The sequence below is a fragment of the Electrona antarctica genome, assembly GCF_951216825.1.
Source record: "Electrona antarctica genome assembly, chromosome: 11".
Classification (NCBI taxonomy): Eukaryota; Metazoa; Chordata; class Actinopteri; order Myctophiformes; family Myctophidae; genus Electrona; species Electrona antarctica.
Window position 1 is genome coordinate 28,372,742 of NC_136792.1, and position 14,070 is coordinate 28,386,811.

Genomic DNA, 14,070 nt, shown 5'->3' on the forward strand with positions numbered 1-14,070 from the left:
TTTGTAATTGACAATTATGCAAGTTGAACCAATGCAACACCCCCCCCCAAACCGGTTCCTCTTGAGTGAGTATAATTTAGAGGACCAAAACCAACAGGGGGAGGGTGACATCCCTCTTGGCACTAAATCACTGGTTCACCACACACACACCAGTTTGATGTTTACACTGACTAAGCAACCAGGACGCCTCAACCTCCCAGCGACCCCTTTTGCCTTTTTAAGTGCTTAAGCAGATCGGCTGGCACGCAAGAAACCGTTCAACCAAGAAACAGACTCACAAATCAACACGCAAACAGACCTGCGTGGAATTGGATTACAACACGCATACACACTGCCTTAAACGATTCTGTGCTGCAAACACCCACGCAACGCTATAAATGAATGTGTAGGACACCTGTCCTCAAATGTTATTATTACTGTTTCTCCTCTTTGTTCTACCTATGTTCTAACCACTGCGTTGAGACCAGAGTGAACATGTCCGTCAAATGAGAGGAAATGTGTGTGCGTTGGTGCGCACGTGTGTGTGTGTGTGTGTGTGTGTGTGTGTGTGTGTGTGCGCACACATCTGAAAGAGAAGATTCCTTAGCGATTAGGCCAGCGATAAGGAGAGAGAGTGATAGGTGCACAGGACAGCGTCTTTCCCCTCTTCCTGTGGGCCGTAAAAGCTGTATAAACAATTCTGTTGACTCCAACGAAAACTGGTTAAAACTGGATTTGAAGTTAGACAAAGGAAAACGCCTAATTTAGTTTGAGACCCTTTTTCCAATATAACGTGTGTCACCCAAGACACGTTGCTCAGTTTGGTGCTTCTTCTCCCCGAGACGCCGGCTGCCTCAGCCGGTGAGCTCTTAGAACTGCACCGCCACGGAAACCACATCAGGACTTAGAGCGAGTCCCGTTTACCACTTGTGGGTTTCCATATGAAACGATTTGATCGACTTTTTATACTTTATACTTTAACTAAACAAGTACGAGGAAAGTTACACTCGCGTGCAGGCTGGAAACTAATTTTGTCAACTTAACCCTGGTATCCAGTTTCCGAGCGCCGCTGAGGTTCCATCATCGAAAAGGTTGGTCAAAGATGTGTTTGACAGTCGAGCTCCCAGAACGACATTCTTTTAATATAAAATAGTGTTCAGAACTAATGATAGGATTAGCTACCCTTTTGACGTAGTTTTGTCATTTAAATCTTAAAAGTGACGCCAACCATAGAGCCCCTCCTCGCGAGAACCTCTTTCCTCTTTCTTCTTCCTGAAACTATCTTTGCATTGTGCTTGTAAACAGAACGAAGCTATAATTGTAATATCATTTTGACCAGATCGAATTTAATTGTGTACTACCATTGACTAACTCCGCTTCACCGCGCGAGTTATCAAGGGTAGGACTCACACCGGCCTGGCAAAATATATATTTTCAATGCACAACAGTTTATTTAGCTGAAGCTCATGTCTCCACTAAATACCTGTTGACGCGCTCGTTCATTTGCTATGTGGTATTATTTTTGAATGAATGATTGCACACAACCAGATGCAAGCATTTTGTAACAGTATTTCGATATAATAAATATCTCATTTTGCTGGTACAATCTAAACAAATCTCTGGACTATTCTTTGATTCCGTCTGTGTGTATTTGATTTGTTTTATATTGGGGGGAAACTGTAACACAGTATTTATTCATACCAGGTATTCGTAACTCACGTCTTCAGATAGACGTTTTTATGATAAGATACACAGTATGTACATAGTTTCAAAGCGCTTCATTCCGAGTGGAAACTATGTGTATATTGACAGGCTAAGTGACTCACGTCTTCAATTGGACGTTAATGAGATGCAAGTAGATAGGAATTAAATGTGTATTCGATTCGCTGGCGAGTCGGGGTTGCATTTGATTTCTGGCTAATTGACATCATAATCTTGCCTAATAATCCCTACATAATGGTGCCCCGTGAACGGAACTGGTTTACTGTGTTATATGAGACCCTTCGATGTGAGAGAAATTAATGTACATGTAATTGGAATCGAGGTTGTTTTTTTTAGAGTTGTTTTTAGAGTAAATGGTTTGATCCGCGTCTCACGCTGTGACCGTGGCTGGAACCTAGAACATTACGTTCGACTACCCTCCCAATTTTATCCGCAGCTTTCTGCAGAGGCTTGTGGTGTTTAATATAAGGAGCGAAATTAATAAACCAAGGGCTATCGTTTTTAACAGATTTTATTTCCTAGCGCCCTGTTGCCAATTGCTCCGAGCGTAAGCTGTTCGTGGGTCGTTCTGCGACGAATCTATTGCCATTTAGCTAAATCGATTTAATTCGTATAGTGTCATTGTGTAATGCCTATTGCTAATTTGGAGACTGGGAATTGTCTAGAACCCATAGCGGCTCACGGGATTACAGAAAAACCATTTTGAAAGGTTTAGTATGAATTTAGACTTAAGTGTCCCCATAGTGCGTTGTTTTTGAGGTGTCCGGTCATTAAATCAGGAGTGAAATAAATCTAGTGGACTGTCTGGTCGTTGAAGAGGCTTGATTGCTTTTACGGGGCCCGTACGGTTCAAGCAGCGTTACACTTTTACTTGGTGTGACGTTGGTCAAAAACACAGTGTGAAACCATCTGGTGTTCGGGGGACTCTGGCCATTGTGTTTTGCGACTTTGCGAGGTCGCCATTTTGGAAATTGGTGACGTGGGGCGTTTCCGCTGTGCTTGTGGGACGCTGCTTCCAGCCAGATTGCAAAATCGCCATCTTGATTTCCCCCATCTGAACTCCGCCCTGAGAGGTGGGGGTCTCAGGCCGTGACACTTGGTGTCCAGCCTACTGACACGTTGTTGTGATACAAGTAAGGCGTGCCGCCCCATCTAGTGGCCGTCGCTGGTGTCACACGTGTCATAACATTAGCTTCACTGTGTGAGCTGTAATAGGGCACATGCATGGTCGTGTTTTTGCTACTTGACGAAGATTAACACCTCTTAATCTTTGCACTTGGTGGGGACTTATTTTGCGTGTCAAAGTACACTCATTAAGTTCGCATATACTGGTTGCTCATTAATTGCCTCACTGCTGTGGGGACATTTGGCGTTGTTTGCTTGTGTTTGTAGCGTGGTGTTGTGGTAACTCACGTAAACCCTCTTTCACGCTCATTTCAGGCAAATTCGGTTGTGGATAATTGATTTTGTGGTGCATAAGTGAAACGTTTCTGCTATTTACGGCCTGTGCCTTGGACAAAATTGGAGCATTCTTTAAATTTGCATAGCCTTTGTTCTGTGCAAAATCAAGCTTGTTTTGTTAAGGGATACAGGTCTTTTGTTATTCGTTTTAATCACACCCCTGCCCTAGCTTATTTCAGGCATTATCATTTGACTTTAAATTTTTAAGGTGGACTTTGGTTGACTGATCGTTTTAAAATCTTACAGGATTTCAGTCAATTCATTGGCCCGTTATGCTCAAATGGGTTTGTTTTGAAGATTACAGTTCCAATTTTGAGGTGGGGATTGACTTAATTATTTTTAATGATTCATTCCGATCTCTCGTTGGGCGCTGGGATTTTTAAAATAAGCTCTGTTTAAGTGTGTGGTTGATGTTTTAATTGACCAGGCAATTAAATTGTTGAGTTTACTTAATTAATACCATTTTGTCATTAGGGGTGTGAATTTCAAGAGATTCAGTCATTCCTTGGTGGCATTTAAAATTTAAGGCTCGAAATAACCTTCTGGCTAGATGAGTGGTAGATCTAACAACCTTTTGAGGTTTTGATCGACCAGGCAATTAGCTTGCTGGTTTAATTGGTTATTTCCGTTTGGTTGGATGTATGGTTGATTAAACCTTTGAGGTTTGGTTGATCAGGCAATTGACTGATTGGGTTTAATTAATTATTTTAATTTTGGACATTTACAGTTTGAAATTTTTAATTCAATTTTTTTTTGTGCTTATTCCCTTTTTAATTTTTATTTACTCCCTTTCTTCCTTGCGAAAGGAACTAAGGGTGTTAATAAAAAGGGGGGTTAGGGGCAGGAATAATAACACAAACGATATAGCCTTTTCACTTGTGCACAATTGTCCTCAAACCAAATTGAGGACCACAGTGCTGTTTTTACCTGAGAGGCAGCGAGGGAGCGTGGTTGTTGCATTGTTTCCTACCGCTGTCTGTTGACAGAAGTGTTGCGGCTTAGAAGCATACTGTGCTGTGAGCCAGCTACACGAACAGGGAACATGGATTGTTGCGTAGCTATAAGAAAGATGCTTAGTCTGACAGACTCTGACATTCCTAACGTCGGTCAAATAGATGCAGACACAGTCCTTTCAAATCTCCAAACTTTAGCTAGTGCTCATGCTGAATCAAGACTTTACACTGAGGCAGAACGCGAGAAATTAACTGGGCATGTATTGGCAAACTTAGTCCGGTTACATGAGCTTGATTGCTTAGCAGTCAAAGCTAACGTGGAGGCAATTGCCAGGTCTCGGCAGCAGATAAAAGACTTGACTGATGAACTTGAGTTACGAGAGACACAGGCTCGCTTGACTGATATTGTCACCAAGCTAGCCACCACAGATAGTAAGTTGAATAGGGCTAAACAAGAGATCGCCGACCTCAAGGCGCAGTTTACCCAGTTTCAACAGACCAACAGTGACCTCGTGGAGGCACAGCTGGAAATAACTTGCTTACAGGGCACTAATTCCCCACCGGGGACTCCTCCTTTAGGGGGGAGAGATGCCCAGTTACGGCAAAGTCTGACTTTCCAAGGCACACCCATTTTGGATGTGGAAGGAAGGTCTACAGACAGGCTGGATACCGACGTCACTTTGTGCGAAGGAACAGACTTGGGTTTGTTGATAAGCACTGACTTCTATGATTCCAGCCTGACCATTCCGGTCATTGGCAAAATCCCTGCGTTACTGCAGCGGGACCAACGGTCCCCTGATGGGACGACGGCCCCTGTGAAAAGAGACTTTGATCTAGTGTCATTACAGGCGGCTGACCCAGCCCTAGCCCACATGATGGCGCTCCTTGCTGGGGACACACCAACACCTATCCCTGACACAGACAGGGACTCAACAGAGTATTTAACACAACTGCTGTTGTCAAGCGACTACATGTCACTGAGCAATGGTCTGTTGGTGTATGCTGTTGATTCATATACTTCTCCGCGTCTAGTTATACCCCAGCACCACAGGGGGGTACTATTAAGCTTCGGCCACAACTCCCCAACTGCTGTACACCGAGGTGTCGAGGCAACCTGCGATGAGTTGTGCCAGATGGCCTATTGGCCCAAAATGTACCAAGACGTGGTTCATTATGTGAAAGGTTGTTTGACGTGCTGTCAGTTCCAACCTTCAAGTCCAACCCCGAGAACACCCTTACAAGAGAGGGGAATTATGTTCCCATGGGCAGATCTGCAGATAGATTGGATTGGACCATTTGCCAGATCTTCTCAGAAGAACTTGGCAAAGAGCATGGAGGTCAAGAAAGCCCACTATGGCAAAAGGCCCTCGCAGGACCAGCTCCAAGTAAGGGGTTTGGTTCGGTGTTCCACTGTTGCTCACCAAGAGGGGATGAACAATAGGTCCCTCCCCAAATGGAAAGGCCAAGGCAAGCCAGTGACAAAATGGGTACACCGAAACCAAATCAAATTACACACGCCCCAGACAATCACCGAACTGACAGACTCTGAGACCAAAACCAAGGCGAGAGAACTCACCGGCAGGCACGCCTTGTTGGCTGCTCTACATTGTAGAACTCTTAGCTGTGTTGTGCCTAGCCTATTGAGTTTCTCGCCTAAATAGTTTAAGCAACATAGGACCCTGTTTCCCGTGAAACAGTAAGAAACCTCCTCCCCTACCGAAACGGGATGATCACTTGGTATGTGTAACACACACACCATTAGTAATTTTTGTTTACATTTTCTTGTTTTATTATTATTAAAACGACCTCAAAGTGCCTGTGCAGAATAATGCTTCCTAAGATGGAGGGTTGACCTTTTGTTCCGTTTCCTGACTCGGTGTGAGACATGATCAAACATCAACCTCGCTAGCGGAATGAATTCAAACCTGTAGGTGCACTAGCCTGCTAAACCACCTGTGGTCACAAAATGTAGTTACTGTTTTGTTTTCTACCATTAGAGTGTGAGCCATTGCTCCTTAGTTTTTCGTTTGTTTGTTTTTACCAGACAAAATAATTATTCCCACTAGACGTTGAGCCATTTGCTCCTTATAGTCTGTTATCGTTTGAATTTTAGTTTAACAAACGAAAGTATTATTTCCTCTCTTCTACTCTGGCCCTTGTTCCACTTTTCTCTTCTCTATCACCCTGGTTAGACCAGTACAACTTTATCAATAGGAGTAGAGAGCTCAGTGTAAAATGACTTAGGAGAAACCATGTCGTTTTGGGTGCATGATGTGGTCAATAACACTTTGACCTGCCAGCAATGACATGTTTTGACATTGTTGTGTTTCCCCTGGGAGCGTATGGTCGTGTTCGGGGAAGCCTTACACCCACCTGAATGACATTACAGACACTGCCTCCTGCCTCTCTCTCCCTCACATGGATGTTACCCCGCGCCTAGCGGAACCTTGCATCCGCCTGGATGACACTACAGACACTGTCTCCTGTCCGCTCTTTCTTCTCCACATGAATGCTACGCCATGCCTGGAGGGCATTACACCCAGCTGAATGACAGTGTTTTGAATGAATTGACATTGTTTTGTTTCCCCTGGGAGCGTATGTCGTGCTCGGGGAAGCCTGAATGACCTTCAGACACTGTCTCCTGTTTTTCTCTCTCCTGGATGCTGCTCCGTGACTAGCGGAACCTGGCATCCACCTGAATGACAGTGTTTTGAATGAATTGACATTGTGTTGTTTCCCCTGGGAGCGTATGTCGTGCTCGGGGAAGCCTGAATGACATTCAGACACTGTCGCCTGGGCACTCTCTCATGGAATCTACTCTGCACCCAGCAGAACTCTACACCTACCTGAAACGACCGTACAGACACTGCCTTTCCTACCTTTCCCCTGTGTCACAGGTGCTACCCTGGGCATCCAAGGGAGTGCTACGAACATTGACACCACTACAGGGGAACGCGACCCCACTGTCGAAAAAGGGGCCCTATGGGCAAGACAGACACCCCATTGGCCTCAACTTGACATCTTGTCCCGAATGGAGGTCAGGATATGTAACTAGGCCAAACGAAGGTCCACGAACGTTGTCTTCATTTATCCTAGAGAGGGGATATGTAGCCTGACATTGGGAGGGTTTGTAATTGACAATTATGCAAGTTGAACCAATGCAACACCCCCCCCCAAACCGGTTCCTCTTGAGTGAGTATAATTTAGAGGACCAAAACCAACAGGGGGAGGGTGACATCCCTCTTGGCACTAAATCACTGGTTCACCACACACACACCAGTTTGATGTTTACACTGACTAAGCAACCAGGACGCCTCAACCTCCCAGCGACCCCTTTTGCCTTTTTAAGTGCTTAAGCAGATCGGCTGGCACGCAAGAAACCGTTCAACCAAGAAACAGACTCACAAATCAACACGCAAACAGACCTGCGTGGAATTGGATTACAACACGCATACACACTGCCTTAAACGATTCTGTGCTGCAAACACCCACGCAACGCTATAAATGAATGTGTAGGACACCTGTCCTCAAATGTTATTATTACTGTTTCTCCTCTTTGTTCTACCTATGTTCTAACCACTGCGTTGAGACCAGAGTGAACATGTCCGTCAAATGAGAGGAAATGTGTGTGCGTTGGTGCGCACGTGTGTGTGTGTGTGTGTGTGTGTGTGTGTGTGTGTGTGCGCACACATCTGAAAGAGAAGATTCCTTAGCGATTAGGCCAGCGATAAGGAGAGAGAGTGATAGGTGCACAGGACAGCGTCTTTCCCCTCTTCCTGTGGGCCGTAAAAGCTGTATAAACAATTCTGTTGACTCCAACGAAAACTGGTTAAAACTGGATTTGAAGTTAGACAAAGGAAAACGCCTAATTTAGTTTGAGACCCTTTTTCCAATATAACGTGTGTCACCCAAGACACGTTGCTCAGTTTGGTGCTTCTTCTCCCCGAGACGCCGGCTGCCTCAGCCGGTGAGCTCTTAGAACTGCACCGCCACGGAAACCACATCAGGACTTAGAGCGAGTCCCGTTTACCACTTGTGGGTTTCCATATGAAACGATTTGATCGACTTTTTATACTTTATACTTTAACTAAACAAGTACGAGGAAAGTTACACTCGCGTGCAGGCTGGAAACTAATTTTGTCAACTTAACCCTGGTATCCAGTTTCCGAGCGCCGCTGAGGTTCCATCATCGAAAAGGTTGGTCAAAGATGTGTTTGACAGTCGAGCTCCCAGAACGACATTCTTTTAATATAAAATAGTGTTCAGAACTAATGATAGGATTAGCTACCCTTTTGACGTAGTTTTGTCATTTAAATCTTAAAAGTGACGCCAACCATAGAGCCCCTCCTCGCGAGAACCTCTTTCCTCTTTCTTCTTCCTGAAACTATCTTTGCATTGTGCTTGTAAACAGAACGAAGCTATAATTGTAATATCATTTTGACCAGATCGAATTTAATTGTGTACTACCATTGACTAACTCCGCTTCACCGCGCGAGTTATCAAGGGTAGGACTCACACCGGCCTGGCAAAATATATATTTTCAATGCACAACAGTTTATTTAGCTGAAGCTCATGTCTCCACTAAATACCTGTTGACGCGCTCGTTCATTTGCTATGTGGTATTATTTTTGAATGAATGATTGCACACAACCAGATGCAAGCATTTTGTAACAGTATTTCGATATAATAAATATCTCATTTTGCTGGTACAATCTAAACAAATCTCTGGACTATTCTTTGATTCCGTCTGTGTGTATTTGATTTGTTTTATATTGGGGGGAAACTGTAACACAGTATTTATTCATACCAGGTATTCGTAACTCACGTCTTCAGATAGACGTTTTTATGATAAGATACACAGTATGTACATAGTTTCAAAGCGCTTCATTCCGAGTGGAAACTATGTGTATATTGACAGGCTAAGTGACTCACGTCTTCAATTGGACGTTAATGAGATGCAAGTAGATAGGAATTAAATGTGTATTCGATTCGCTGGCGAGTCGGGGTTGCATTTGATTTCTGGCTAATTGACATCATAATCTTGCCTAATAATCCCTACATAATGGTACCCGTGTGCATATTGACATAATGGTACCCCTGTGCATATTACACCTGGTTGCTGCCGTCAATTTCCACATGGCTAGTATCTATGCCTGTTGCATATATCGAAATGACGGAGCGGTTATGTTGAGATGTTATCCCCATAGGTTGTTGCTGGAGACAAGACAGCCAATCAGCAATCAGAAGTACTTGTCAGTATGGTTGCCAGTGTTGGCAACTGTCGTGTCAGAAATAAGCGAACCAACCTACAAAAACCAGACAAGCAACTGTGAGGGCCAGAACAAGCCAAGTTTGTCTGGAAATAAGTGGCCTTGGCAACCCGCTACTGACAGACTAGCGGTGTCAGTCTGGTCGTGTTAGTTTCACAGTCAGTGTATGACCAGCTTTCAGCTGGTAAAAAGGGGAGAGAGAGATTGTGTGTTGTTTTGTTTTTTTGTGTGTGTGTGTGTGTGTGTGTGTGTGCGTGAGTGCGTGCGTGCGTGCGTGCGTGCGTGCGTGCGTGCGTGAGTGAGTGAGAGAGAGAGAGAGATTATATGAGGGCCTGTAACATTGGTGTAATTTGAAATCAATAAGATGAAATCACGCACAGTTAGCTGTGCTGTGTATTGATGTCCATGTTGACAGGAGAAAAAGGTTGGAGCGAAAGTGGGAGACTGTGGGACTGGACACAAGATAAATGACAAAGGATGGAGGGAGCAGTCTCCCTGCCAACACACCTGCCAGCACGCCCTTTCCTCTGCTTAGCATTAGCCAGGCTAACCCACTCGGCTGCCATGGTGCTGATGTTGTTATCAGTGTCATAGTTGGTCTCTTTGATCTTCCCTCCATCTATCACATACACGACATCATCGATGGTGATGCTGAAAGAGAGGGATAGAGAAAGAGAGACGGAGACAGACAGAGCGAAAGAAAGATGAGAGAGAAGAGACAGAGTTAATGTGATATAGATAATGCAAGCTTTCAGACTTTCTTTAAGTGCTGCCTTGGAAGGTTTAATGGTTCATATTTAGTTGGAGGAGGTTCTCTAATAGTCATACACCTTTTCATTTCATGGAAGGACCCCCAGTTTCATAAGCATTAGGCCACAACCCCTATTTAATTTTTGTTTTCTCTGTGACACGCATCTAAACGCTAAAATCGTCAGTGTTCAGTTAAAGGTGTATTTCACTTTAAAACACTTCTTCAACCGCAAGCACAGTGCAACGCATGTCGGACTAACGCATTGTCAGGTGTTTTTGACCAGAATGTTTCAATGTCAAAATAATCACGATTTTTGACATCAAAAGAAACAAATCATTGTGAAACAAGAAATGACATTATACTGTATATCAGCTTACATTCCATTCTGTTGCATATGGTACCTTAGCAGGGCTTTGTAGTCTCTAGTCATGGTGTGGTGGGGAGAGGAGAGCGGGCTTAGTGTCCCATTGGCCGTGGGGTTAGTGTCCCATTGGCTGTATAGGGCTAGTCTCCCATCGACTTAGAGGCCAGCCAATCATGAAAATCTTGCCACTAGACCACGCGACTAGACTAGAAACTAGCTGATTAAAAACTAATGTGACGGGCACACACTCAGTCACGCACACAAACCTTGTCTCAGCTATATTGGTTGCAATCACGAGTTTCCTTACTCCAGGAGGAGGCCTCTTAAACACCTGCAGAGAGAGAGGGGGATTACTTATTGGGATTGAAATGAAACAGGGCTAAAACCTGATTTATACTTCATCTTTCACAATGCGTCACATGATGCGTTGAGGTTGTAGATCGATTATTTTTGGGCGCAACGCCATCTTATGTATGAGTATAGATTAAGTGCACGGGTAAGGTCACACAAATTCAGGAAATGCGCATCTCGTGTGAATTGAGTTGCCTGTTTATTTTGTTTTATTTAAACGGGTCCCCTGACAAAAGGTTTGGGAACCACTGCCATATAGGCAGAGAAGAAGAGGAATGCAGAGAGACAGAACGAGGCAGATAAGGATGTACAGTATATGTGGAGAAAGATAAGGAAACGGAGAAATAAATGCATAAAAAAAGAGAGCCTGACCTGAGTCTGGTTAGCCGTAGGCATCAAAGAGTGTAGTGGAATGATAACAAACCGATCTGAAACAACATAAATAATTATGCCGTTAAAATGCTCAGAAACCCATTCAAGACAATGCGTGGGTGCTTGTGTTTCTATGAATAATTCTAACGCTGAGATGCAAACAAACAATTACAAGGACAAAATGATTTCACACTCTTAAGGTACAGTAGCTCCCCACCGCTGCTAGAAAGCATCTGTTGCTGGAAATCTGGAAAGCTAAAAAAAGCTATTAATTCCAAGCTTCAAAACTAAAACACTGGTATGCAGAGATAACATGGAAGCAAGAAGCTGCTTCTAGCTTCCTCTATGTGAACGGGTCTCCGAACGGGTATGGACTAGTCTTCATAATTTCTCAAAGAATTTAAAGGTGTAGTGAAACGGATATGGTGGGCATTTGATTTTGAAGTTTCAGCTTGAAACGCTGGCTCTGAAGTTTCTGAACCAATCAGAGCTTCGCATCCCTCCAGGCTATGGGAGAGGAAGTCTCTCACGTGCAGTGTCATTTGTAAACAAAGTGACAGAGACGTGGGGAAAAGCCAGCAGATTATTTCTAACCTATACACAACCTATATACATATTTTAGCGTGATGATTAAGTTTAAAACGAGTAATACACTGTTTGGATGTCATCTTGAATGAGATTAAAAACAGAGTAGTTCTTTAATCAAAACCAGCTGTGGAGGACAACAATGAAGCATGGGAATCAAAACCAGCTGTGGAGGACAACAATGAAGCATGGGAATCAAACTGGTGGTGAGCTTCATTTTTATTGGCTTTTATCGATGTGGGCCTCGACACGGCATCAGACATCACGCAGCACTTTTTCGTTTTCAAAAAGTAATTAAAAAAATATTGTATGGACTTTTGATGTAAAAACACACAAAAATGAGAACTTTCCCATTTTTTGGCATCCATTGTTAGGTATGCCCATATGATGACCACGGATATCTTCTCATTTATCCCTCATTTATCAATCGAGTGTAAAATCTGCCTCAAATTCGAGCCACGGCATTTATAAAGTGATCGCAAACAGCTGATCCTTCCTTAATTTCATTCCTAGCAGTGATAAATGTGACGGCTGAAATCAATCTGGCACGCCCTATAAAATCAAGCCTCGCCCTTGTTTTTGCGACATGAACTGCAATACGACCAAACAAGTATGGAAACCAGTTACATGATGAAAAAAGCCAATAAAAAGGTTTCCCCGAAAGCCTGCATGAATTAAATAATAGCTGTAGGCCTACCCTACAGATGTTTCCCTCTTGCCTCGCTTGTCTGGCTGTCATGTCCACGCACGCACGCACGCACACACGCACCAAGGCTACATGACACATCACAGTTGCACATCGCCATATAGGCTACTATATTAATTTTACCCATTCGTGTGCAGTGCGTTAAAGCAGTCATGTGTAGCCTAGGTATAGGCGAAGGCGATCTGTGAAACTGCTCACTGCTGTGAGTGCATGCTGTGGGTGGGTGATTGTCGTGATGCCTGCAGCCCTGCACCGCACGTTAATGAGAGATAACCTCGCTGGCAAGGCAGTCATAAATAATCAACGTTTATGTGGAGTGATTGATGAATGAATCATGAACATATGGATGAAGGCTGGTGTGTGCTGGTGTCGCTGTTTAAACGGCGCCCGCCACGGTCCCGTCTCGGGACTTTTTTTCTCCACACCTTCTAAACGACACCTTCTGTCCCAACTTCATTCGACTGCCAGTTAAGTCTGTAGTAATTAGTAGCAGTCTATTTGGTGGGGAGCCAGCTTTACAGTTCAAAAACAGTACAGCAACTAAGGGAATCAGTGATGTGTGCACATGCTTCTTTGCCTGTACCTGATCTGAACATCTGCTGAGCCATTAGCAGGTCATTGAGCTTGCTGATGTTGTCCCAACCAGGCAGGAACACCAAGATAGCTCCTTCCTGTCAAATGGCAACATGACACAGCGGTTACTTGGCAGGCAAACAGCAGGAACCAGAACAAACAAAAGAGGTAGGAGCGCACAGTGAGGAGGTGCTGACCACGGGAGACAAGACTTGAAAAAAGAAAGAGGTAGCACAGCTTGTAGTCACAATGCAAAAAACGTTTCAGCAACAAAATGGCTTCTTCAGGGTATGGCAGGAGCCAAACATCAAACATTAAACGTTCATTAGTCGCAAGGAGAAACCAAAGTCCTCATGTTGTTCTAGGAGCTGAGCCAATTAAGACGGACATCGGTTGGGGACAGGGGGTTGAATTGTCCTCTCCACAGTAGGCCTGTCACAAATATTACATAATGGCATGATCACAAATGATTTGAGTGAATCATAATTATTTTGCATAATCATTACAATCGTTTCCATTCATCCAGCTTTTTTTTTACTCAAACTATAATGAACACCAGGGATTTCACTGTGTTTTGCCCTGTGTGTGAGTTAGCCTGTGTTTTGCCCTGTGTGTGAGTTAGCCTGTGTTTTGCCCTGTGTGTGAGTTAGCCTGTGTTTTGCCCTGTGTGTGAGTTAGCCTGTGTTTTGCCCCGTGTGTGAGTTAGCCTGTGTTTTGCCCCGTGTGTGAGTTAGCCTGTGTTTTGCCCTGTGTGTGAGTTAGCCTGTGTTTTGCCCCGTGTGTGAGTTAGCCTGTGTTTTGCCCTGTGTGTGAGTTAGCCTGTGTTTTGCCCTGTGTGTGAGTTAGCCTGTGTTTTCCATGTGCGGGGATTCTTTCAGCAGGAACAAAAGGCCAATTATTCTGCTGGAAGGCACAAAGTCACGCTGAGGGAGCCGAGGGATGAGAACACATAATGCTGGCTAAAATGCTGGAGGCATTGGAGA

The 14,070-nt window shown here is 44.1% G+C and overlaps 1 protein-coding gene across 1 annotated transcript in view; it reads right to left on the reverse strand.

Annotated features, from left to right (window-relative positions):
• The window catches only part of LOC306932820 (ATP-dependent DNA/RNA helicase DHX36-like), a 39,980-nt gene that overhangs the window by 10,324 nt on the left and 15,586 nt on the right, over positions 1–14,070 (reverse strand). The window contains exons 14-17 of the mRNA XM_079514758.1: positions 13,098–13,185; positions 11,224–11,279; positions 10,767–10,831; positions 9,893–10,036 (exon numbers count right to left, since the gene is read on the reverse strand). Coding sequence (XP_079370884.1) covers positions 9,893–10,036; positions 10,767–10,831; positions 11,224–11,279; positions 13,098–13,185 — 353 coding nt within the window. The remainder of the gene's footprint in view (positions 1–9,892; positions 10,037–10,766; positions 10,832–11,223; positions 11,280–13,097; positions 13,186–14,070) is intronic.